The sequence below is a fragment of the Pipistrellus kuhlii genome, unplaced genomic scaffold (genome assembly GCF_014108245.1).
Source record: "Pipistrellus kuhlii isolate mPipKuh1 unplaced genomic scaffold, mPipKuh1.p scaffold_m20_p_3, whole genome shotgun sequence".
In the NCBI taxonomy this organism is placed as follows: Eukaryota; Metazoa; Chordata; class Mammalia; order Chiroptera; family Vespertilionidae; genus Pipistrellus; species Pipistrellus kuhlii.
The window spans coordinates 79398606-79426583 of NW_023425529.1; the positions used below are offsets into that span (position 1 = coordinate 79398606).

At 43.1% G+C, this 27978-nt stretch overlaps 1 protein-coding gene across 1 annotated transcript in view; it reads right to left on the bottom strand.

Moving 5' to 3' along the window:
- The window catches only part of TMCC3 (transmembrane and coiled-coil domain family 3), a 70638-nt gene extending 44307 nt beyond the window's left edge, over positions 1 to 26331 (bottom strand). Inside the window, exon 1 of the mRNA XM_036455043.2 lies at positions 26095 to 26331. Within this exon, the coding sequence (XP_036310936.1) occupies positions 26095 to 26172 (78 nt within the window). The 5' untranslated portion in view covers positions 26173 to 26331. The remainder of the gene's footprint in view (positions 1 to 26094) is intronic.
- Between the last annotated feature and the right edge of the window lie 1647 nt (positions 26332 to 27978).

The window sequence follows — 27978 nt, forward strand, 5'->3', positions numbered from 1 at the left end:
TGCCCTTGACTGGAACCAAACCTGGGATCCTTCAGTTTGCAGGCAGACATTCTATCCACTGAGCCAAATCGGCTAAGGCACCATTGTTATTTTGAATTATTATTATTATTTTTTACCAATAAAAAAGGGTGAGTGAATGAATAAAAGCAAAGAGGTAGACAGATCTTTTTGGAAATAACCACTGACCCCCATGACCTAATGATAACCCAGTGGGACTCAAATTTGTAATAGAGACTAATGCCAATTCGGAAACCTTTCTGTTCCAGGGCACATGATCCAAAAAACACATTCATCTGGTTGGACATTTTCCATACTCTTTTATCTCTCTTGGCACACGTGTCTCTCCTCAAAGTCACAACCTTTTGTAGCCATGGAGCCCAACCAGACATGGAGCCTGTTACTATGACTTCCCTGCAGGTCTTAAAAAATAATAAAAATCTAGTGACCAAGAGAACAGTTCTTTCTTAAAAAAATTTTCTCTAAGGCACAGAGGCTCCAAAAAGACTCTAACCCTTTTATATCCATTGACGTTTAAACTTTCATGCAGGCTAACTTGAACTCCTTTGAGCCAAAACTAGCCAATGTTTTGTAAAAATTTTTCAGCTGGGACATTCCTAAAAATATGATTTTATAAGTTAAGTACAAAGAGGGTAACAAAGTTCTTAGTATTTCTTCCTTTTTTTTCTCTTCTTCTAGGCAAGTCTCCTAAAATTTGAGTACCTGTTTATCAAACGTGTCAATCAGCAGCTACCAAATTTCTATTAATACTTAATTTTTGCCAAGAGCTCATTATTTCTCTGAAAAGAAAAGCCAAACAGTACAATCGGCCCTGTGTTCTGTCATCCCTGGAGCTAGACTACACTTGTGGGGACAAATATCTGAGACAAATAGCAGAGCTACTGGAGGAGAGAGAATTAACATTTGCTGAATGCCATGAACCTTCATCACGAGAACCCTGCCACAGAGGCATTTCCCTCTCTCTGTTCTGCAGATCAGGTACCAAGGCTCACAGAGCTTAAGTAGCTTGCTCAAGCTGCTATTCTGGATTGGTATCTGTCCCTGCCAAGGCATCAGGGGCAAGTTAACTAACTAAATGTTGACCAAATATAGCAGGCTAATTTTTAAGTTGATCATTTCGTATGGCCCGAGAATGTTATAAATATCCAAATGGCCCTTGGCAGAAAAAAATTTCCCACCCTTGCTGTAAAGCTTGTCTGTAAAGATGACATGGAATCCATCTTTACTGGCACAAGGTGTCAGTTCTGGCTATACCCAGCTATACTAACTACCACATCTGCATAGCAGCAGCTAAGCCTTGGGAGAATCACGAGTAAATGTCCTGGTGCTTACCTCAGATGACATTGAGCCAGACACCTACTGCCTCCTCACAGGCTGGCTGCGACAAGGCTTTCCCACCCTGGGCTCCGCAGTGGGCAAGGCCAGGGAGCTCATGGTGCCTGCTCTTCTGAGATTGTGCGATTTCAGCTACGAAGTCAAAGCCAAGCCACACAACTCACCACGATTATTCTATGCAACTCCGGTTTTAGATAACCAGCTTCAACCAATGATTGGCAGGAAGAATGTGTGTAAAGCATGGAAGTTAATTTTGAAGTTACATTATTAATCAAACCGGACTTCTGGATAAAAATATCTTACCTATTTCCTTTTGTATAAGGAATACAACTTCTTTCAATGAAAGAAATTTCAAAAACTGACCCAAAACCACAATAAGATACAACTTCACACCCACTAGGGATAGCTATAATCAAAGGGAAGATAAGAAGTGTTGCTGGAGACACACAGAAATAAAGACTCTCAAACACTGCTGGTGGGAATATGAAATGATGCTGCTGCTGTGGGAAACACTGGTAGTTCCTCCAAAGGTTAAACAAAGAATCACCTATGACCCAGCAAGTCTTCACCCAGGCATATTTAAGAGAAGTGGAAGTATGTGTCTACACAAAAATTTGCACACAAATGTTTCTAGCATTGTTAATCAAACAGCCAAAAAGTGGGAACAACTCAAATGTCCATCAACTGATGAACAGGTGATGAGAGAGATTGTGGCACATCCATACAGTGGAATAGTATTTGGCAATAAAAATGAAGGCTGAACATTGAAAACATTATGCTGACTTAAAGAAGCCAGACAAAAGACCACATCATGTCTGATTCCATTTACAGAAAATGTCCTGAACTGGCAAATCCATAGACACGGAGAGTAAATAAGTGGTTGCCTTGGCCTTGGGGTTTTGGGAGGGAGAAAATGGAGAGTGACTACTAATCGGAATGGAGTTTCTTTTTGGGGTGATGAAATGGTTCTAAAATTGATTGTGGTGGCGACAGCACAACTCTGTGAATATGTCAAAACCATTTAATCGTACACTTTAAAGTGTGTGTATGGTATGTGAATTATATCTCAATAAGCTGTTTTTTTAAAACTAGAGGCCCAGTGCATGAAATTCCTACATGGGGGGTGGAGAGGGGTTGTCCCTCAGCCCAGCCTGCACCCTCTCTAATATGGGACATTCCTCTCACAATCCAGGACTGCTGGCTCCCAACTGCTCGCCTGCCTGCCTGTCCCAATGCCCCTAACCACTTCTGCCTGCCAGTCTGATCACCCCTTAACCACTCTCTTGCCAGCCTGATCGATGCCTAGCTGCTCTCCTGTTGCCTGACTGCCCCTAATTGCCCTAACTTGCCAGCCTTGTCACCCCCAAATGCCCTCCCCTACCAGCCTGGTCAACCCTAACTGTCCTCCCCTGCAGGCCTGTGGCCTCCTACTGCCCTATGCTGCTGGCCTGGCCACCACTAACAGCCCTCCCTTGTCAGCCTGGTCGTCCCTAACTGTGCTCCCCTGCCAGCATGGTTGCCCCCAACTGTCCTCCTCTGCAGGCCTGGTTCCCCCCAACTTCCCTCCCCTGCAGGCCTTACTGCCCCCAACTTCCCTCCACTGCAGGCCTGGTCCTCCCCTCCCCCCCGCCCCAAATGCCATACCCAGCTGGCCATCTTGTGTCCACATGGAGGCAGCCATTTTTGACCACATGGGGGCGGCTATCTTGTGTGTTGGAGTGATGGTCAATTTGCATATTACTCTTTTATTAGATAGGATAGAATAGAGAAAAACCAACACAACCTTTTTTGCTTTTGGTTGTCCTATTAAATAAAAAAGTCCAAGTGACACCACCACCTGACCTTGGACAAGTGACTTTGTCTCTGTTGTCTCAGCAAAGTTTAAGAAACAAGGCTCATTCCTGAACCAAATGTTCTTCTGGCTCCCCACGATGTTTTATCTGAGGAGAAAACCCACTTGGATTAAACCTCTCAGGTAATGTTCATACTGGGAGTCAGACCCAGTCTGTCTGCCCGGCCGGGGTCCACCCCACTCTAGCTGAATCTTTTCACACTTTCCTTGTACAGTTCTGCCCTTCACTCTAGCCTCTGGGCCACAGTGGGTTCCTACATACCTGCCATGCACAAGGCTTGATGCCAGAGAGCTTCATTACTTTTAGTTCTCAACCCCTAAGCCCCAGGGAGATCATGCAGGAGACCAGGGTCGACAGTTGCAAAGTGGCAGCAGGATTTGAACTCAGAACCAAAATGAGTTGCTTCTCTTACTCCTACACCTAGGGTTTTTAATGGGGTCCATAAATATATTATTGGGGTTCCATGAGTTTGGTTCAATTTTAAATGATATGTTTACTTAAATAGCAAAGAATTTTAATAGAACTGCATTTGGTGGGGTCACAGTGATCACCACCTGCTAACCAAGTACTGTCCTGGTTTCAAGGCTATTTGTACTTTCTCTCATGTTAGTATTTCTTTGGTTGTGTGGGTCTGACAGTATTATTTTCCTAGGGCTGCCGTAACAAAGTACCAGAAACCAGTGCTTAAAATAACAGAATTCTGTTGTCTCCCAGTTCTGGAGACCTGTTATCAAGGTGTGGGCAGGGCCATGCTCTCTCTGAGGTGCCTGGAAGACCCACTCCATCCCTCTGTCCTTGCTGCCAGCAGCCTCTGTCACCCCTTGGCTTGCAGAAGCATCACCCCACTTCTTTGTCTTCACATTGTGGGCGTCCTCCCTCCGTCTTCACGTCACCAAACTCCCTCTTTTTATGAGACACCATTGAGACACAGTGGATTAGGGCACACCCTAATGGCCTCATGTTAACCTAATTACATCTATAAAGGAGGTCAGGTCTTTGTAAAGGAAAAACTCATTCCTGTATCTCCTCGCACGCTAATACCACTCTTCTGGTCACCAAATGTGTGTGTGGGGATTGGCGAGGGTTCCCACACCAAACAATTCCAGACCACCGGCTGGGGGTCCTGCAGTGTAACTCAGTTCTGTCTGGAGAGCATCAGATCCCACAGGTTACAGGTTACGGGCTCACCTGGAAGATTGCCTCCACTCTTCAGACACCAATTGCAAGCCCAGGTTGTTACTGGTGCTTCTGACCAACCGGCTATAAACTGGAGGTTCTTACGACCCCCTCTTTGTGTTGATTTGCTAGAGCAGCTCACAGAACTCAGGAAAACGTCTACTAACTAGATCAGTGGTTTATTATAAAAATATATAATAATAAACCTTAAGAGAGGCACAGGACAAGGTATGCGGGAAGGGGTGCTGAGTCTCCACACTCACTCTTGGCGCCATTCTCCTCAAATCTCCACATATTCACCAACTCGGAGGCTCTCCCCATCCTTCTGGAAAAGGATGAAAGCTGTGGCAGATGAATCTCTGGGCTGCTGGGGAGTAATCAACCTCCAGCTCCCCTCCCCCCACTGACGGTGGACAGAAAGTTGGTCCCCCAGCAAGAAGCTCCCTCCTTGGGGCTTTCCAAAAGTCACCTCATTAACAAAAACTCAGGTTTGGTTGAAAATGGCTTATTTATATGAATAACAAGACACCCATTTCAGTTTTACCACTCTCATCGCTTAGGAGAGTGCAAGGGTTTTAGGAGCTATGTGTCATAAATGGGGACAAAGATCAAATATATATTTCTTATTATAAATCACAATATCACAGACTTCAACATAGCTTTTCGGAGGGAGGGGAGACACACAATTCAACCCATAACTCTGACTTAATCTACAGGTGAGGCAGCCATTCCATGTGGAGGTTAAATGATTGCTCAGTGACCAAAGGTGTCACACACAATCTTTCTAAGGAAAGTTAATGAATTGAGCTTTTCTGAATAATAATATAGAAGGTAAGGGAAGTATTCCAAACGCAAAACAAAAGAAAGCAAAACAAACCCTGCCCGGCGGTAGTCATTAACACACTGCACAGACACCGAGGAGCTATCTGTACAGTAAGTTGATGTTAATTTAAATTGTTACAATGTTTATATTTCACATGTATTTGTTAGAAAAATTTCATAAGAAAATGTTGGGGAAAGTTTCCCTGAAACTGTTGATGAAATCTGCTAACGAAATCTTTATTCTTAAAAAACACCAAAGTAAAAACACCAATTAGCATCTCTGAACAAACAAACATTTCTCCATAAGCCAAGAGCAGAGAGGAGATAAATTTTAAAATATGGAAATAAGAGTACACGTTTTTCCTAATTAGACTTACTTAGTGAAAAATGTAGCCCAGGCCTTCATGAAATCATTTGATATCCTTAAACACTGAATTCTGAACAGAGAAAGCCCTGCTGTCTGTTGGAATGTGTGAACTCAGATACTTCACTAATAGCTATGCGTGAAATTCTTAACTCACTCTTTCTTGCTTCCTTTCATTTCTCCATCCATCCAGCATTTATTTTGTATTCTGTGCCCAGCACTAGATATACAGTCCCTGCCCACTTTCTGGTGAGGAGAGAGACAAGTGAACCACAAATGACCATTCTTCTTTCCCAATAGTTTTTGGTACAGTTGGGTAGGGTGCACCCAAGCCAGGTGTGAGATGAGAAAAGGGAGTTAAAGAACCTTTCACTGCACTCTTTTATATAAGCCCTCAACATCCTTCTAAGTTAAGAATTATACTTATTTTTTACACGAGGAAACTGTGGTTCAACTGGGTTGAGCAAACTGCCTAAGATGTCCTCACAGTTGCTTAGTATTCCATTGTGTAAATGTACCACCATTTTTGTTGTTGTTAATCCTCACCCAGTGATATTTTCCCCATTGATCTTCCTCCAGAGAGAGAGAGTGATAGGGAGGGGGAGAGACAGAGAGGAACGTCAGTGTGAGACAGATACATTGATTGGTTGCCTTCTGCACACGCCCTGAACTGGGCCAGGAATGGAGCCTGCAACAGAGGTGTGTGACCTTCACCAGAATCAAACTCATGACCCTTCAGTGCTCAGGCCGAAGCTCTAACCACTAAGCAAAATCTTCTAGGAGGACACCACAGCTTTTCTATCCACTCATCTACCGATAGACACTTGGGCTGCTTCCAAATCTTGGCTATCATAAATAATGCTGCAAAGAACATCAGGGTGCATATATTCTTATGAATTAGTGTTTTGGGTTTCTTTAGATAAATTCCCAGATGAGGAATCACTGGGTCAATAGGCAGTTCCATTTTTAAGTTTTTGTGGTAACTCCATACTGCTTTCCACAGTGGCTGCACCAATCATCCCCATTATTCTCTTGTAAAAATCATGGCCTGTGGATTGGGAGGGGATGTGGAAATGAGGGGGGCATACAATGACAATGGGAAAGCTCTAGCACCCGATTTGTAAAGTTCCAAGGCACATAAAGGGTGCTTTTCAGCTCTGAAATTCTATGAAGGAACTAAAATACTATTTCCAAAAAGCGAATAAACCCCACTGAGAGATGGTACTATAATTTCCTGAGTTTGCATTAGTCTATTTTCTGCAGTCAGATAAAAAGGTGACTGGTTTGGGTTACAAAGGCAGTGTTCCACTATAAAAACCTGCTGGTTACCATGACAATTAACATCTCTGTTCCTCCCTTTTCTGCAGCATCCTTCCTCCATCGAAGTCAAATCAAAGAACCCACCTGTGATCCCATGATTTAGTATTTCCTATTCAAGAGGATTATATATATGTGTGTGTGTGTATACAAAATAGTACATATACAAAATATAATAGTGCATATACAAAATAATACATATCAAAGGACTAATTTAAGAACTAAAACCTCAAGCATTGCCAGCTCTCCTCCACTGCCAATAATGTCCCACAAATGACTATCAGGAGACACCCTGCAGGAGGTGTGAGTAGGAAGGGAGGTGGGTAAGTCGGCACCTGTTCCTTTTGGAGAGCCTCTCAGGGTGGGCTCTGGGTCAGTTCTTTCCAGAAGGGTCAAACTGAGGCCTGGGCCTCCTGGAGCACTGTCTTTATCTGTCTGCAGGGCTCTCCTCCTCAGTCTAAGCTGCTCAGCATCCACACAGGACAGATTTTGGAGCCTAGCACTCTACTGGGCTCACAATGAAGCATGCAGAAAGGAGGCCTCTCTTTATATCTTCAACTGAGAGTTCGAGTTTGGGCCTAGCCTGCTTTAAATCATCTTATGGATTCATCCCAGGTATAAAAGCATGCAAAGGAATGAAACACAACAACTTTATAGGTTATATAGACCTCTGAGGAAGTCTAGAAGGCATCCAGATAGATGTACCTGGGACCATTTATTTCTTAAATATAAGTGACAGAAATTTGATGCAACCATGAAAATATGTTAACATCTGTTAAACTTACGAGATAGGTATATGGGTATCATATTTTCAAAAATGTTTTTTCCATGTTTGAAGCAATTAGTAATACAAAAAAAAAAATCTGTCTACTAATGATTTAATCAGAACAACTTGGTTAGGGATTTCATCTGGGATTTCCTCATGCTCAGAACATTCTCCCTCTGTGAATTGGTTTACTTTTAAATATGAAGTAAGTTGCTGTTTCTGACAGGCCATTTTGTTACCCTATAATTTCGGAATCTGATGTCACTGCATTTACATCCATAGGATGTTAACATCAACCTTAAATTTATTCAACAACCAAAGCAAGCATAACCTTAAGAAAATTAAAATCCACTGAGAATTTAATAAGCTAGCTGCCCTTCAAAAACACTAGCTCCTTTTAGGCTATTGTGTAAATAAACTAAGGAATACTTATTTGAAAGAATTATTTACTAACAAAATTACTGTGATTTCTGAAATGTGCAAAGTATCAGAGAACATAAAATAATCTTTGTATATAAATTCAGTGTCTCCATCCTTCACATGTTATGTATTATTCTGATTTAGTGAATTTGTTATTAAAATTACCCCAAATGTGCAACAAATTATTTCAAAAGTAAAGATTGAGAAGGCATCAACATGTAATTTAAAAGAAAGCCACAAAAATACAAGATTATTTCATTCATTTTCTATTTTCCTAAAGAAGCAGAAGCTCCAGGTGTGTGGGTTGGACTGGGGGGCTGTTTGCAAAACTGTCCTCAAATAGCAACAAGGCTGGAAGGCCTCCTTGTAAGTCCTTCTTTAAAAGTAAGAGCCCAATTGGAGTCCCGAGCTGGTCAAATTTATCAATAGTAAAATTTGATATTACCCACCCTCTCTCCCTCCCCTCCCATAGCTGTGCATTCCTGGTTGCTAGAAACAGATAGGATTTAGTATAAACAAGAGCCCTCATGACTCCTCAGGTGACAGCAGGACATAAAAGAGCCACTTCAATGGAAGAAGAAGGCATACCCAATAGACGCCAATTCAGTGAGTACCTCTACATTGCTCAGCATATGAGGTAAACCTTGGCTGGTTTTATACAAAAAAATATTTAAAATGTTAATATACTTGACAATGTGTAAGTCAAATGTTTTTACAAGCATGGTGTCATTCCAACATTAATGAGCTCTTGGGTCAGGTTATCAAATGTTAAGAGTTACTTTCTGGTAACAGCCAACAGTTTAACCCCCCCTCTGTGTCAGATGCAGAGATAATAAGGCAGGTGAAACTCTCAATAATCAATATACGGGACCAGAACAATCCCTAAATATCCAGTGATATTTAAACCATATTGGCATCTTACAAATAAGGATAATTCAGCCAAAAAAAGAAATAGCTATCACCTACAAACATGAAATCTTATATTCATTATCCTAACATGAGAGAAAAGTCAATTAATTTCCTAGTACAGAGGACAGCATAAGTGTGCTAGACATGTTTACTACATGAGAGGAAGACAAGCCTGAAAGTGATCTGTTCCCTACAAAACACAAGGTTAAGCTGGTTCTGCTGTCCTCCCTCGCTGGGGGTGACCACAAGTGACTAAGGCAGCAATGATGGTTTGTTTAGGAAGCAACAATACACAATCTTTACCCATGACAGCTTTTGCAAACATGTAGAAGGGCAGGGTTCTATACTAAATAAAAACTGAAAAATAACAAAAATAACTGAAAGCAAACTAAAAACAACAACAAACAAACTGGACCATCTCTTCCCCTCTACCTTTTGAACTTTCCTTACTGAAAATGAAACTGGAATCTGAGCTGTTTGAAAGTTTCTAAATGCATGAGCTAGAGTTCTCAAATTGCACATTTTAAGTCCTGGTTTTAGGGGAGGGAGAGACTATCAATACAGAATAAATGCACCAAAAGTATAACTTTTGAATTGTTTTAAAACCCAAAGAAAAAGTAGAAATTTATAAAAATAAATACATATATGTTAAGTGCATTTATTATACTTATTTATATGTGTAAAAAATACAAAACAAAAACAAATGTATAAAAATAACATATAAAAATTTATAAAATAATTATTCAGAAAATGGTGCCAGGATAACTATGTCATTTATATGTAGCTATTTTAAAGGGAAATAAATAAATTCTAACTGGATCAAAGTTAACACATATAAAAGTGAAAATCATATATTAGAACATAATGCTTTTTTTTTTTTTTAAAGAACCTCTAAGTATGAAAGGCCATTCTAAGAATGACACAAACCCAACACTTCCAAATTTCTTTAGGGAAAAGTCTGGGAAATATTTATTCAATGTTTGCTACATGCTACCCTGTTTCCCCGAAAATAAGACAGTGTCTTATATTAATTTTTGCTCCCAAAGATGCGCTAGGTTTTATTTTCAGGGGATGTCTTATTTTTCCATGAAGAAGAATACAGTACACATTTATTGTTAAATGAAAATAAAGGAAATTTATTATCTGTATACGGTACGGTAGTACGGTAGTTGTCAACACAAACCAGACAAACTGTGAATCCCACAGTACCGTGTTTCCCCGAAAATAAGACATCCTCCAAAAATAAGACTTAGTGCATGGAAAGATAAGACATCCCCTGAAAATAAGACCTAGCGCAACTTTGATAGAAAAAATTAATATAAGACACTGTTTTATTTTCGAGGAAACGGTATCAAGAATTTACTCATTTATTCAATGACAATCATGTCATCATCTTCTGGAACATCATCATAACAATGCAATTCCTGAATTTCCTGGTGAATTTCTTGTGACTCCATTTCTTTCAGAATCAGTGGACCAAATCTCTCATGTTTAGCTTGGGGGGGGGCCTTATCTTTGGGAGGATGCCTTATATTGGGTCGGCAACTAAGTAATTGCGGGTTTCACACATATATGGCTTCAGTTGAATTTTTAGGTTTGCAGACGTAGTACAAATGTAAAACACATTTTGTTATTTGATAGTTGGCTATTCAGCTGTTAATCAGATAAAAAAAGTTTTTTGATCTGTTTTGTAGTTTTCGTTTGGCGTTTGTTGAAAAATGGAAAATCAAAAGGAACATTTTCATCATATTTTGCTTTTTTATTTCCGCAAAGAGAAAAACGCATCACAAGCTCATAAAAAGTTATGTGCTGTTTATGGTGACGAAGCCTTAAAAGAACGGCAGTGTCAAAATTGGTTTGCCAAATTTCGTTCTGGTGATTTTTCACTCAAAGATGAAAAACGCTCTGGTCGTCCAGTTGAAGTTGATGACGCCCTAATCAAAGCAATAACAATTCGGACTGTCACAGTACAACACGTGAGATTGCAGAGAAGCTTCATGTATCACATACATGCATTGAAAATCACTTAAAACAACTTGGCTATGTTCAAAAACTCGATACATGGGTTCCTCACAAACTGAAAGAATCACAGTTAACGCAACGCATTAGCAGCTGCGATTTGCTAAAGAAACGTAATGAAAATGATCCATTTTTAAAACGACTGATAACTGGCGATGAAAAATGGGTTGTTTACAACAATATCAAGCGGAAAAGATCGTGGAGCAGGCCAGGTGAACCAACTCAAACAACATCAAAAGCTGATATTCATCAAAAGAAGGTTTTGTTATCAGTTTGGTGGGATTACAAAGGAATTGTCTACTTTGAACTCTTACCACCCAACCGAACGATCAATTCTGATGTCTACATTGAACAACTAACGAAATTAAACAATGCAGTTGAAGAAAAGCGGCCCGAATTGACAAATCGAAAAGGTGTTGTATTCCATCATGACAATGCAAGGCCACACACATCTTTGGTCACTCGGCAAAAATTAATGGAGCTTGGTTGGGATGTTTTGCCACATCCACCATATAGTCCTGACCTTGCACCATCTGATTACTTTTTGTTTCGATCTTTACAAAACTCCTTGAATGGTAAAAATTTCAATAATGATGATGATGTCAAATCGTACCTGATTCAGTTTTTTGCTAATAAAAACCAGAAGTTTTTTGAACATTGGATTATGATGCTGCCTGAAAGATGGCAAAAGGTCATTGATCAAAATGGGCAATACATTACAGAATAAAGTTATTTAGTTCCATGAAAAAATTCTTTAAAAAATCCGCAATTACTTAGTTGCCGACCCAATATTTCACCTACTGTAAGTAGGTCTTATTTTCGGAGGATATCTTATTTTAGGGGAAACACGGTGTCTATATCCTCAGCACACATAATTAAAACACGCGCGTGCGTGACACATCAGTAAGTCAGTGTAGTAGGGAGAATTCTAAGATGACCCTCATGAGTCCTACCTGCTGATGTACACACCTAGTACTAAACCCTCCCTTTTCATGTGAGCAAGACTTGTGGATATGATGGGATTTCACTCTCAAGATTAGGCCACATTATAGGTCCAAGGTGAAAGAATTTAGCAGAGTAGTCAAGGTTCTCTATCAGTTGACTTTAGAAAGGTGGACTACCTGAGTGGCAGGGCCTAATAGCAAGAGCCCCTTCAAAGAGGGTCTACAGGGAGCAAACAAAATACAACAGAGTTACTCTCCTGTTGACCTTGAAGAAACAAACTGCCATGTGATGAAGAGGGTCACCTTTCAGGCAGCAGTGGGTGGCCTCTGAGGGCCGAGGGCTTTAGTCATACATTTGCAAAGAATTTAATTCAGTAAAGAACCATGGAACTTGGGAAAGGATTCCAAGCCTCAGAAGATACTGTAGTCCTGGCTGAGATCCTGACTGTAGGCTGATGAAACTCTGAGAAGAGGATGCAGGTCAGATGTGTCTGGAGTCCTGGCCCATGGAAACTATGAGGTGGTAAGTAGGTGTTATTTTATGCTGCTGAATTTGTGGTGATTTGTTACACAACAGTAGAAAATTAATACAGTCATAGATAACAACCTGGAAATATGTTACGTGCAAAACAATGTATTTAATAAGTAAAAAAACTTCTACAAATCAATTTAAAAGATTAATAACTCAATACACAAATAGCCAGAATATAAAACAGATAGTACACAATACAAATGTGTGTGTTGTTGTTGTTTTTTAATTATGTGAAAATATAATAAACCTATTGTATTATAGATGTAACCATTGGGAGATTCTGAGTAATGGGTATATGGATAGCTCTATTATATATATAATTTATTTATTTTTTTTTTGCAACTCCCTGTGGGTCTGTATTTATTTCAAAATAAAAATTAAAAAAAAAAACACAGTCAACTTCATTTGTATCAGGAAAAATATCAATTAGAATGAGCTACCAGTTTCACGTATCAGCTGGCAAGGATCAAAAAACTTTGTAATACATAGTGTCAGAAAGACTTGAGCTGAGGCATGATCATACATGGATATAGATGGTTACATAAACTGCATCATTTTCGTTCACTGCTGCACCCTCAGCTCCTAGTGTTTGACACAGAGTAGACAGATGGTTAAGTTTGGCAATATCATAATTTAAAATGCCTCTACCCTTTGCTGAGAAAGTTATCTTTTAAGAATATATGACCCATTAACATATATATATATATATATATATATATATATATATATCCCCCACACACACACTGAATGGCCAGATTATTATGATCTCTGGCATAATAATCTGGCCACTGTGTGTGTGTGTGTGTGTGTGTATATTTATATTTATATTTATATTTATATTTATATTTATATTATTTATATTAGAGGCCCGGTGCATGAATTTGTGCACGGATGGGGTCTGGGCAGCCTGGCCAGGGGGAGGGGACATGGGCAGTTGGCCATCCTGCCTGATAGTCAAACTCCTGGTCGAGGAGACAATTTGCATTTTATTATATAAGATATACATTGAGTAGCCAGATTATTATGCATTCAGAGATCATAATAATCTGGCCACTTGGTGTATATTGTTTGTTTGTTAATTCACCCCAGAGGATATTTTTTCCATTGATTTTTAGAGAGAGTGGAAGGTGGAAGGAAGAGATACATCAAGGTGAGAGAGACACTTTGACTGGTTTCCTTCACACGCTCCCCAACAGGACCAGGATCAAACCTGCAATCCTTTGGTTCATGGGCCAAAACTCTAACCACTGGGCACCACTAGCCAGGCTAACATATTCTTCACATGTGCAAAAAAGAAGTATGTCCAAGGACGGTCACTGAAGTACCTGATTGGAAGCAATATTCATGCCCTTTAGTAAGGAAATAGTTAAATAAACAATTAAATACCTATACACTGCAATCCTGTTCAGCAATTAAAACAAGGTAGATTAATCTGCATTAATATAAATCAAGAGGAGAATGTTTTCCAGCTTCCCAAGTTCCATAGTGCAATTTTACAACATACCTTCATTCAGTATTTACAAAGCCCCAGCTACCAGGCTCCATATATAGGTAAAAAGAATCTGCATGTAGAAGAAGGGAACAGGTGCCCACAGGCCAGGCCTGGGTGATTATCAACCAAACTTGAGCTCAGAACAGAAAGTGGATGAAAGGTCAGATCGGAGACTCTGGGAGTCAGGCTAAGAAACCGGTTGAAGGATTTAAAGTAAGATACTGTCAAGACACTATGTCAAGCATACACCTGCTATAAAAAGAAGGCGTGATCCAGCTGGGGAAGTTCCTAATCAGGAGACCAGCTCCAATTTCATTACAGGTGTTTTAGGTACCTCAACCTGCACACCTGTGGTAAGCTGAGTCACCCCAAAACACCCCTTCACCTCATGCTTATAAAAACATGAGGACAACATAAAGTCCTCGTCAATCATCTTCCAGGGTGGATTCAAAGGAGATACTCTGGACATTTTCCTCATCTGGAGAAACAGTGACAAGAAGCCCTCTCAGGCACCTGGACATGCGGCACTCCACCAACTCCTTTCCCAGCTCGACACGCAGCACTGAATCACAGCAGCAAACCGTCAAACTGCACTTGTTCTATCTCCTCTCGGCCTTCTGTGCTTCTAAGGGCCAAAGCTTTCAAATACTCTGATGCCAACACAGCTGAACAGCTTTTACTGAATGGGCCTCATATTTTCAGATAAATTAAAATCTATGCCAACTAGTGATTCAGTCTCAAATAGAGGCCACCTGTTCCAATTAGTGAGATTAAAATAGTGCACCACTGACTAACTGAATTGGATTCCAGGCCTTCTGGATTATCACACTGTCTTCACAAACACAGAAAAAAAGGAACGTTTGGCCTCGATACACAGTTGCATACACTGAAGTAAATATATTGAGGTGCTGAATGTATTTACTAAGGGCACAGTTTTCACGAAGGGCATACTTTATTTTTAGACAAGTTCTTATATAAAAATTTCAGCGAAAGGCAGCAGCACCACTTAATTCCCTCTTATTACAAGCCTATATACCCATCTTAATTAGGTTCAACTTTACTTTAGAAAATCACAGAGCTTAAATTTCTCCACCCACCGCGTTTTGTCCTTCCCTGAAATTCCCCAAGACTTCATGTCTTCCAGAATGGTACCCTCTTTAGCCTAAGACTATCCATTGCCTCAGTTTATTTCAAAGCATCAGAAGACCAGAGGCACAGCCTGGAATAGGCCTAAATCTCACTTTTCCAACCTCATCCACCCATGTATTCATACTCAGTCAAGACTGACTTCAACTCACCAGGGTGGGCTTTTGTTTAGCCCAACACTCGTTATCCAAATTTTCACAATCCATAAAAAATACATTTTTAAAACTTAAGAAACACACTTTCTTTTAAAAATATTTTTATTTTTATTGATTTCAGAGAGGAAGGAAGAGGGGGAGAGATAGAAACATCGATGAGAGAGAATCATTGATTGGCTGCCTCCTGCATGCCCCCTCCTGGGGATCGAGCCTGCAACCCAGGCATGTGCCCTTGACTGGAACCAAACCTGGGACCCTTTAGTCCTAAGGCTGACGGTCTTAGGACTAAACCACTGAGCTAAACCAGCTAGGGCCATAAAATATACTTTGAAGCAAATTCTAGGCCAGAGGTCTAAAAGAAATATTCCCTAGAAGCAAATTCTAGGCCAGGGGTCTAAAAGAAATATCCCTTAAAAGAACCTGGAGAGATGATACATTAAGACCTGTATGTCCTCAAATGATTCTGAATTATGTTCGCTGGTATACCGTATTTTTCAGGCCATAAGACGCACCGGACCATAAGACGCACCAGTTTTTAGAGAAGGGAAATGAAGAAAAAAAGATTCTGAAACAAATAGTGTCCTAAAATATTTTATGTGCATTAAAACCCAACATCACAGTCATAAACACATGTAATCAACCCTGTAAAGTAAACAGCAGCATTTAGAACCATTTTAGAGCCGGGCAAGCACACAGAGACCACACAGAGCCGGGCAAGTAAAAAAACTTTTTTTTAAAGTATATGTGTAGGCTATATTTGGACCATAAGACGCAGGGACTTCCCCCCCCCCCCCCCACTTCTGGGGGGGAAAAAAGTGTGTCTTATGGTCCGAAAAATACGGTAAATTAAAAGCATCAAATAACAGAATCACGGGGAGCGAGTAATTGCCCTGAAAACAATCCTCAATCTGTCCAGTTGATTCAGTCGAGGAGGAAGTTTGTCGAGTGCTAAGAACTCTCTAACAAAGCTTCCACATCCACTGATCTTTTTAATCTGGCACTGCAGGCCTCAGAGGGCCAGGATGAAGAGAAGGGCAGGTTACTATTTAGCTAGAATAGTAACACTGATACTTTAAACATAAATTTAAGTTCCAAGGAGTGAACTGATTTAGAAATACTAAGTAAACAATCGTACAGGTGGTACCAAGCTATGTGTAGGTGTGGGAATGACTGAAGTATGGGAAACTCTCTGGAAGACAGTGAATGACTCAACATCAGTGCAACAAATGCTGTAATGGGTTTCCTAATGCCACTTGTCAAGGTTGCTCACACTCTGGCAAGTGGAGGAGTTGACAGGCAAGTTTGACTCCTGAGTCCACACTCCTAACCCTTCACTCTAACCACAAATCCAGAAGTAAACTAAGGGAGTGAGTGGTGGGGATAATGAGAGAAAGGTGATTGATGTGGTGTGTAAGTGGGGTGACTGAGGAATTTCCCAGCATCTGGTCTGAGGATCGGCTATATGGGAAAAATAGTAGCCAGGAATTGGGGACTAGTCGTTTGAGAGAACGTATTAAGTGTGATTTTGAGATGCCTGTGGGACATTTAAGTAGACGTGTTTTGTATTATACACTAAAGCCACATCTCACTCCAGGGTTGGGCTCTCAAGTCAGAGCATAAGGCAGAAATCATACAGATTTTCTCCAACAGAGACACTTCATTGTGGGTTGGCACTGTTTGCACTGTCTCTCAACAGGCCAACTCACCCTCTCCCTGTCTTCACCCCTAACTCCCATCCCCGGTGTTGGAACAGAACCACATGATGTTTTTGTATTTATGAAAATTATATATACTAAAGACACTTGGCAGGGGGGGGGAGGTAGGGGAACAGGAGGAGATTAAACAAAGACCATAAATGCAGATATGCATAGCAACAGACATGGGGGTGAGGTAAAATGGGGGACATCTGTAATACTGTCAACAATAAAAAATAAATTTAAAAAACGACAGGGTGCTGGAAGATGCTCTCAGTGAGAGACTCACAGGAACAGAACTTTAGAGGCAAGAGTAGGCTTGGGTTGAATTCTAAGTTAAACATAGAAGATACACTCCATGACATGTGCATCTGGCATATATTTTTCCCCAAGGTCAACACAAAGATGAACTCATTTCTCAAATTCGTATTTTGAAGAAGAAACAAGACTAAAAGAGACCTCATTCAGAAAAGATAATTTTTACAAAATGGCAGCAAATCCAGTGCAGCTAAGTAGTGTGATGTGTGAATTGTCACTTCTCTTCATCCTAGCCTCCTCAAAATCTGGAATAAATTCAGAAGGATGAGGGCTTAACACTAAATCATTTAAATTCACTTTTTCCCACCCAAGATACTCACAAAACTTCAAATCTGTTCAGTTAATTCTCTACTGAAAATTTTTTTTTGAATTCTCCTTCTACCTTGTTTAATTTTGAGATGTTTATCCCGCATAACTTAGCAATTAACTTGGTATTTAAAAATACTTAAAGCATGCTCTGGCTGGTGCAGCTCAGGGACTAGAGCACTGGCCCATACAATGAAGAGTCAAGGCGCATACCTGGCTCATGTAGGAGGCAACTGATAGGTGTGTTTCTCTCATATTGATGTTAGTCTTTCTCTTTCTCTAAAACTCAATAGAAAAATATCCTCGGTTGAGTGTATTAATATATAGCAGTTTTCTTTTCAGGAATTCTCTAAGACAGAACCAGTACACTGGTCAGTCCTAATCGATCTGTCTTAGCTACGGGATTTTTGCTGGATGTCACTTTTCTGTATCTGCACGTGGACTGACCTGGGGTTAATGTCTAAATTCCCTTCCAATCCTACCATAATACAACTTTGATGTCTAACTTTATAACCCTCTGCCTTAAGTACAACAGGCACACACTTTCAGTCCAGTGAGGCTGGGCCCGACAGGGAGAACTGGCGAGGCCGCACTGCGACAAGAACCACCCTTGTGATCTTTCAACTGCTCATCCTCCAGAGACCCAATATTAGGCTGGAAGATGAGTTTTTAACCGTGTCATTAACAGAGTTATTGAACAGCCTTTAGAGCTTTTCCAAGTTATCAATAAAATTATTATAGCCTAGGCAATATAAAAAGCTCCTAGATTATCACTCGAAATCATTCAATCACCAAATGTTTACTGGGGACATAGGACTACATGCAGAGCACTGGCAGAGTGCTGTGTCATCGGCATCTCAAGCACACAGTTTGGCCGGGTGCCCGGCAGAAGCGGAACACGTCCAAGCTCTCCACAGGTTGATGGAGCCCGGAGTGCTCTCCGGCATTTGCTTCAGAGGCAGAAGACAGGGAAGTGGTTAACTGGCAGGCTCTGGAACGAGACCTGGTTTTGTAAAATGCTAGCTCTACCATTTCTGAATAGCCACAGGACCTTGGCCGAATTACTAGAATGCCTGGAGCCCAACTCCCTTTTCTATAAAATGTAACTATAAATAGGATATCGTGAGCATTAAGGTGATGGTGCATTCAAAATGCTTACTATTGTGCCTGGTGTATAGTAAGGACTTAGGCAGTACATGTTGGCTGTTATAATTTCTACTGCATTCTTCTTATGTTCTTTTGCATCCTTACAGAGGAATACACACACACACACACACACACATACACACACACACACGGTAGGTTTTCCTTCAAGTAGCATTCCCCTCCCCCCAACTCAATGGACCGGTTGATTATGCACGGATCATATATCCCCATATTCCCTTTCTAAGGAGTGTCAAGTCCTCATTCTGATTCACAGGACAGTGATTCATGGTTCTCTTCCTTCTCCCCATCTACCCACCCTATATATACACACAATGAAATATAAAAACACAATTAAGAAACAGCAGGGCTGAAAGCTGCATCCTCGGTGAAGTCAAGACATGGGCAATCTCCATCCAGAAGGACTAAGTTGATTTCTAATTTTGACAGCAGCCCTGGAGAGGGAGGTAGTGGGTCTGAGCAAAACTCCTCCTGTGATCCCACTTGGTAGCAGCAGCTGTGGTGTGCAACAGGGAATGCGACAAGTGGGTGTGCCGGTGGTGGCTGGCAATTAGTTCTCTAAAGGGAGACTGGTGAGCTTGCAGCAAAGCGTAGCTCAAAATACACATACCCCATCAATCTATCCACCCTAAATTTAAGAAAAATCCGACCTGGAAGACTCATCATTATTCACCATCCCTTTAATTACCTCATCAGAATCAAACAAATCACTGATTCAAAGCGTATTCACAAAATGCTCATTTCACCACTTCACTAGGATCAGGGTAACCTACCATACAAGTGTGTTTCCACGCCCTGCAGTTCCTGCCCAGGAAGTAAGCATGCGATCATCGCCTTACTACATCCCTGCCCGGCCACTTCCACTGTGAGAAAGCGCTACGGCATCCTCTTTTCCTGGACTGCTTGTGGCCATTACTCATCACACTGCTCTGGATCTATTTCCAAACCGCAGAACACAAGATGTACTCCAGGGGCCACATGGCTGGCAGTTTGTTCCTTCAGATGCTAGAGACTGTACTTATCATCATCATTTCTTACTGTAAAAAGGAAGGGTATTTCCAGAGCCACAGTAGAAATACGATGCAATCACCTGACAATACTCTTCTGGAGTGGCCAGGCTGCCTGTTTCAATCACCATTACATTAGTGACACCTAGAGTGGCAGCTAGCACACAGAAGGTGCTCAAGCAAGTTACTTCATGAATGAATGAAGCCTCTGTGCTCAGAGTGTGAGTGTCTGTAGTTTATAAACATGTAAATGACAAGCATGTGAGAAATCCATGTGATGAGGAACAAAATACCGGAAAGACTATACCATTCACAAAATTAGCAGTCTTGCCATTTTCAAGCTTATCACTTCTTATATAGTCGCTAGAGGCCTGGTGCATGAAATTCGTGCATGGTGCAGTCCCTAGGCCTGGCCAGTGATAGAAGCCTGAGCATCGGCAGGGAAGGGCAGGTCCCAGCTGACCCCTGGGCCCTGGGCAGCACCTGGGCCCCTGGATGCCCCCTCCGCCTGAGTCATGGCGCTCGAGTCCCCATCAGAGATGCGGTGAGTGTGGCAGGACACCGCAGGGTGGGGCACATGTGGGCCGCTGGGCTGCTCAGTGGCACCGCACGGAAGCCGGGCGGGCAGCGTGCTCTCTCCCAGCCGGCCTCGCAGACGGTTCCTGCATGAACCCACGGGGAGCCCAACCAGCCCCTGCAGTCCCAGCAGTTGCAGGGCAGGCTCCTTGCAGGCACCTGGCACCTGAGTGCATGGGCTTCCCTGACGCCCTGGGGGAGGGTAGCAGGGGGAGTGAGAGCAAGCTTGGCGGACACCCCGCATTCTCACCGCACCTCTGTCCTCATCCCCAATGCCCTCAGGTAGCTGGTGAGAGGTTGCAACCCCCCCAACCCAGGCATCACGGGAGGTTGGTTGCTGCCACTCACCCTCAGTATCCCATCCCAGCCAGGGGCCTGGCCCTGATCATGACCTGCTGGCTGCTGGTCGCTGTCTGGGAGGCAATCGGTTGGGGCCAGGCCCCCTCCCTGGCTCCCTCAGGCCCTACCCCCTGTTGTCTCAGTTGTCCACGGTCTGCAGGGTGATCAGCAGGCCCCACTCACACCTGCCTTGGCCTGGTGCCTCCCGCTCACCTGCTCCATCATCCTGTCCCAGTCCTGCTCTTGTCAGGGCCTATCAGGGCCGGCAGCATCTTCACTGCCACCCGCTGCCAGTGCCGCGTCACTGGCGCCTGCCATATTCTGCGCTGTCCCCTCGTGGTCAGCACACTTTATAGTGAGCAGCTGAACTCCCAGTAGAACGCCCAATAGAACAATTTGTATATTAGGCTTTTATTATATAGGAGGATAACAAACATGGCTAACATCTATTGAGTTCTGACTGAGTACCACACATTTCACAGAAATTACTGCACTTATTCCTGGTACCAGCCCTAGGATATGGAAGAAGAAACTAATACTTGGAAAGATTACAGGGTCCAAAATCCCACCACTGGTCAGCAGCACTAAGACAAGATCTGTCTTCTGGGGGCCAGCCTGATGAGAGCAGTTCTGTAGGCAGAATACGCTAGGCCTTGCAGCAAGATGGAATGGAAGTTAACAAAATCACAGAGCAATGAGGAAGCTAGTGCACCAATTATCTCTTCTTGAGGTTCATTAAGTGGCTACCCTAGATGGGAGATGACAGGAGGAGTGAACCAACTCAAAGAAAGGTCCAGTGGAAATGGCTGGTAGATTAGAGATGGGGGAAGAGTAAGCACTCAGGATGACTAGAGTTCTGATTAGTGGTGGTACTGACAGAACAAGAAAAAAATTACTCACCTTACGTAAGGATCAAAAGGCTGCTGAAAGTGGCCTTTTAGAACATTTAAAATTAGAACATAAAATTTAATTCACACATAATTGATTAAAAAAAAAACACCCAGACTGCCTGTATTCTTAAAGAAATAATAGGCTTTAACTATGTAGGGCATGAAAAAAAAAAAGTAGGAGTCTAATTATGTATGTTCTTTCTTTTAAAGCAGGGGTATATTATGTGCATCGAGTTAACATGCACCATTTCTGAATTTTACCCAGATGAAACTTGAAAATGTGAATGATCTGACTTGTCAGCTTAGAGACAATCACAGAAGTCATCAGTTATATTACATTTTCACTGAAGGGGGAAAAAAAAAAAATCTAGGTTAGTCCACCTGGCTGTAAAAATAGACTTCTCCAATGTGAAAATAATAAACTGCCTCATTATTATTCTAGTCTCTAAGGCTTAACCAAGCTCAGCAAGAGACATGTGTATTTTCCCTGTTCTCCCCACAGAGTATCAATTTTGAACAAACAAAACAAAACAAAACAAAACCATTTGGTAATCAAGAGTTTGATCTCATGGAGTCTTGGGTCCTTCCTAAGAGGAGACCACACATCTCTGAAAGGTTAATAAACTCTTCACATGCACCCTAGTTCTCATTAGTTACAGTGTTTTTAGGGGAGCTAATTTCCTAAATGAGTTCACAAAAGGGTTCTTTTGAAATATTCTATTAGATAGATGGTTTCTTGCCAAAGAGAGGGTGACATCAATAAATTAAACCCTAGCCTGGCTGGTGTGACTCAGTGGTTGAGCATCGACCCAGGAATAAAGAAATTGTGGTTCAATTCCTGGTCAGGGCACATACCTGGGTTACAGGCTTGATCTCCAGAAGGAGGTGTGCAGGAGAGAGCCAATGGATGACTCTCATCACTGATGTTTCTATCCCTTTCTCCTTCCTCTCTTTTTAAAAATCAATAAAAAATATTTTAAAAAGAAATTAAACCCTAATACTACTTGACGTTTTCCTTTTGCATACTTTCTGAGTATAAAGAAAATATAGCTACATTGAAGTGAATCCCACAAAACAGGAGCTAGAATCACCTAATGAGATTTTCGCAAGAAAATTATTGCCGCCTTCCCTTCACAACAGCAGGCTTAGGACAGCTTTGAGGACAGACTCAAAATTACATCAGCTCCATCTGAGAAAAGTTCTTGCACAGTAATAAAATTCCCACTAGTTCTCTCTATTCCTCCCGACTCAACTACAAAAACCCCAAAAGCAGACAATCAAGAAGTTTAAACAGCGGTCTCAGCATCACAGCAACAGAACTTGTGATTTTATCCACTGACGTTCCAGCCCTCACTGGCGTGATTTCTTTTAGTCCTCACTAGATTTCATTTGCTCAATAAGATAATTTAGAATAATCAGCATACACTATAATGTCTAACTCCATTTTAATACATGGCCTATTTAAAAACCAGGTAGTCATGCACCATGTAACAACATTTCAGTTAATGACAGACCACATACACCACCATGGTCCCATAAAACTACAATGGAGCTGACGTTTTTTCTATCGCCTAGTGACATATTAGCAGGGCCACACATGACTCATGTGTTTGTGAAGATGCAGTATAAACAAGCCTTTGGCACCACCATGCATATAAAAGTGGAGCACATACAATTATGCACAGTCCTTCATACTTGAAAATGATGGTAAGTAAGTGCTACTGATTTATGTTCCTACTATACTATACTTTTAATCATTCTTTCAGAGTGTAGTCTTTCTACTTATTAAAAAAAAAAGTATGCTGTAAAACAGTAGCTTTGTTATGAAGGCCATCATCCATCTTGTGTTTGCCATCTCTTAACCGCACTGTTTTCTCTTGTTCTGGATTTAAGCTCATGTTGCTATGTACAGTAACATGCTGTAGCCTGGGGGCAATAGGCTATATACCACACAGCCCAGGTGTGTAGTAGGCTATACCATCTGGGTCTGTGGAAGTGCACTCTATCCAGAGGTGGGCAAAAGTAGGTTGACAGTTGCAAGAATGGGAAACCCAGTTTATTCTTGTATTATTATTTTCTACTAGAGGACCCCAGTGCACAAATTTGTGCAACAGTGGGGCCGCTCAGCCTGGCCTGTGGGACTGGGCTGAAATCAGCTCTCTGACATCCCCCGAGGAGTCCCAGATTGCAAGAGGGTGCAGGCCAGGCCAAAGGACCCCACCAGTGCACCACTGGGGCCAGGGAGGGACATGGGAGGTTGGCCAATATGGGAGGGCTCCAGGGCATGTCTGGCCCTTCTCGTCCAGTCCAGTCTAGTCCTGATCGGCCGGACCCCAGCAGCAAGCTAACCTACCAGTCAGAGCATCTGTCCCCTGGTGGTCAACGCATGTCATAGCGTCTGGTCAACAGGTCGACTGACTGCTTCCTGGTGGTCAGTGCGCGTCATAGTGAGCAGTTGAGCGGCCTTAGCATATCATTAGCATATCACACTTTGATTGAATGGTTGAGTGGACACTTAGCATATTAGGCTTTTACTATATAAGAGGATACAAACAACTATAAACCTACTTTTGCCCACCCATATGTTTCCCAACAATGACATCACTTAGTGACCCAGTTCTCAGAACTATTGCCAAACCATGTTAAGTGGCATATGACTCTATCTCTACAACTCACCACACAATGTAGTAGGTAAATATCCTGGGAATAATTAAAAAAAGAAAAAAAAAAAAAGAAACCTTCACACAAGGGTGTGACACTTCAACATAAAAGAAGGGTATAGAAAAGAACAATACAAGAGAAAAATTAAGTCTGCACTTAAAGCACTCATTTGCTTTGCCACTTATCATACTAGTTGAGGTGCAAACTATCACCACCATTTTACCCATTATGAAGACTGAATTTTAGTAGGCTCTGTGAGTTCTGCCAAAACTTTTAAATGATTTCACAGTCAGCCATCCATCCCTCAAAGATTACTAATCTTGTTGTTTACACAAAGATTAACACAGTTGTGACAAGTGAAACCAAGCTTCCAAATTTCTTCAAATCTGAAATTTATTCTGTCAACTGAGACATTAATATAGACTCCCCCAATTACAAAGGCATTAGAAATAAAGACTGTCCACTTTCTCCATAGTTTGACTCTATTAGTTAGCCAGCTGTCAGCCTTCCAAAGTGTAAACAATAAAATTTTCTGTTAAAGTGCCACAACCTTTTGTGAAGGTAAACTAATAGCCTTTGTCAATGCTTTTTCCTAAATGAAGTTTCTGGTTATTTTCATAACAAACTGTTATGAAACATTTAAAGAAAGTGCAAAAAACAAAAAAGAGAGAGAGAATTCTTTTGGGGGAGGAGAGTGGAGTTGATGCAGGAGGTATTATTCCACCAAATATAATTAATCTGTAAAAATCATTTGGTCAAATTGACTAACAGATGACAAAGGGAAAATAGGTCAACAGACCAGGGGTTTGTCACTTCACTTCTGGGGCAAATGATTACTTCTCTGCATTACCATTGTACGCCCACCCAAATCCTGCACGTGGGGCGGCTCCACATTTCTGTCCCTGTTGCCACTTTTCCCATCCCACTGGCCATAGGCCAGAATCTGAGCAGGACTCTTCCTCCCTGAACTTTATACAGACAGACAAGCTGACACACAAATGCTGAGGTCTCAGACGAGTGAGTAATCAACTAGCTGAGCAAAAAACCAATCCAGGTAGCTCCTGCCAGAACTGATGCCGGGGTGGAGGTAGTGCTGCTCCACATGGCATTTCCATGGGCTCAGGGGGGGACCGGGGCGCAGAGAGCGCTCCTGGACGGTTCAGCAGCCCAGGGGGGCCAAGGTCTCCCCGAGGATGGTATGGAGGAGGCTTCCTCTACCTCGCCGTCGCCTCCGTCTTTATCTTGAAGCGCTAAAAGAACCGTGTGCAGCCCGCTCTGAAGAGCTATTTTCACCCACAGCCAAAATCAGCAACAGCAAACTACACTGCAGACAATGGGGAAAACTGCTCTGCACGGCGAGCAACTCCGGAGAGGCAGCGCGAAGGCTGACTTTTCCGGGGCAGAGCCCCCGCGCGCCCACCGCCCCGCGCCCCGCGCCCGGAACCCCGAGGGGTCCAGGCGGGATGGGGGGCAGTCCCAGCGCGGACCCGGGGCCGCCGGAGCGAGATTCCCTTCCACAAGGTCCCGCGCGGCGGGCGCTCCCTGGCGGAGAGCACGGCCGTCGGGGAGACCGGGCGTCCCGGACGGACGGGCGCGCGGGGACCGAGGGCGGCGGGCGGCGGGCGGCGGACGTCCGCGGGCCGGGCCGGGCCGGGCTCTGCGTCCCCCCGGGCGGCGGAGACCTGGGGTCTCGGAGCCGCAGGCCGGGCTCCGACGGCCCCCTTCCCAGCCCCATTAGTGCGAACAGGGGCGGGGCAGCCCGGACGCGGGCAGCGCGGGAAGGAGAGGGGCGGCGAAGAGACGTGGGGGGCGAGAGTCCGTCCAAGAGGCAGCCCAGCCGGAGCCCCGCACACCCCGTTCGTGCCACTCACCCGAGTCTTGCAGCGCTGGTGGCGGCCCGGGTCGGAGTAGGTCCGGTCCACGGTGAGCGCCGTGTCGCTGCCCGGCATCTCGGCGCTCGCGCCGGGAACTTGCCCGTCTCCTGGGGCCGCCGCGCCGTGAGCTGCCGGCCCTGCTCCGGGCGCCCGGGGGCGGCGGCCGAGCGGGAGGAGCGGGCGCAGCGGGCTTTGCTGCCGGGCCGACCGCCGACTCCGCGAGCCGCCCGGCGCCGCCGCCGCCGCGGGTGGAGGGGGCGGGGCGGGCGCGGAGGCTCCTCCCCTTCCCTCCTCCCTCCCCGCCCCGTGCGCGCCGCCGCCGCCCAGCTTCCCCAGGTGTGACTGCCCGCTCCTGCCCTGGCTGAGACTTGAGTTTGCCCCCTCCCACACGGCCCTCTTTTCCTTCAAAAGATGTGAGGCATCTAGTTGTTGACTTATTCGTATAATTAGGATAAAAGATGGGTTTTTGACAAGCTGTTGAGGCGTGCCTTGGATGCTTGCTTTCAGGTTTTTGTGTTTTTAATTATTCAACGTGCACCTATCGGGCATCTGCCATGTGCCAGACCCTGGGACAGGGACCAGAGGTGTTTAATGCCCCTGTTTTTCTTATAATTCACTGAGCACAAAACACACTTCCACTTAAACAAATAGTCTGTGGTGCTGTGTGCTTTAATTTTGCAAGTCTAGCTCACCTTTATGTTGGAAGCCACCTGAAAATCAAGACATATCTTTTTCATTTTAGTATTCCCTATTTCCAATAAACAGTCCCCATCCTCAAGAAATTTGGAGTCCAGAAGAGAAAGGACTGATTGGTGAACAATTCAATGTTACCTAAACCAACATTCAGAACACAGGGTCTGGTGATCTAGGGTGAACTAGGGGGAGACTGAGTTGAAATACTGGAAGTGCAGCCGCCTCAGAGAGGAGTCATTGCCAAGGAACCAGCCAAGAAGAAAGGAAAGATAAGCTCCTCCCTTCATAGGGTTGAGGGGCTAGGGGAGTGCAGGCAGAAGAAAAGTACTGAGCATAAAAACAAAGCACATTTGGAAAACCTCAAGATATCAGTTTAGGGAGGTGTCTTTAAGAACAGAATGATGTGCTGGGAAAAGTAGGTGGAGACTGTGTGGTTCAGGGTTCCACTTTCAAAACTACCAAGTTCAGCCTTTTTATGAGGGTTTTCGGAAGCAGCTGGGGGTTTCTAAACAGGGAACGAATGACGTCAGAAGGGGAATTTAAGATCTATGTGATAGCCATGAGAAGCACTGACTGAAGATGGGTAAAGGACACTGGTTAGAAGACCATTACCAAGACTGCGAGGTCTTTCAGAAGGAGACTGGGTGTAAATTATGACACACCCATCCAGTGGAGTATTGGGTAGCTGTATGGAATGAGGCAACTCTCTGTGTGTAGCTACAGAAACATCTCTATCATATATGGTTAAGTGGAAAAAGCAATATGCAGAATAATTTGTATGGTATTCCACCATTTATGTACAAACCATATATGTATGTGTTATATATGCAGAGAATATTTTTAGAAGGATAAACAAGAAACTAGGGAGATAGACAAGAAACTGATAGCAGCTGAAACCGGTTTGGCTCAATGGATAGAGCGTCGGCTTGGGGACTGAAGGGACCCAGGTTCGATTCCGGTCAAGGGCATGTACATGGCCCTTGGTTGCGGGCATATCCCCAGTAGGGGGTGTGCAAGAGGCAGCTGATCGATGACTCTCTCTCATCGATGTTTCTAACTCTCTATCTCTTTCCCTTCCTCTCTGTACAAAATCAATAAAATATATTTTTTTAAAAAAGAAACTTATAGCAGGAGAACTAGGTAGCTACAAGAAAGGGATGAGAGATTTATTTTTCATAGTACATACTT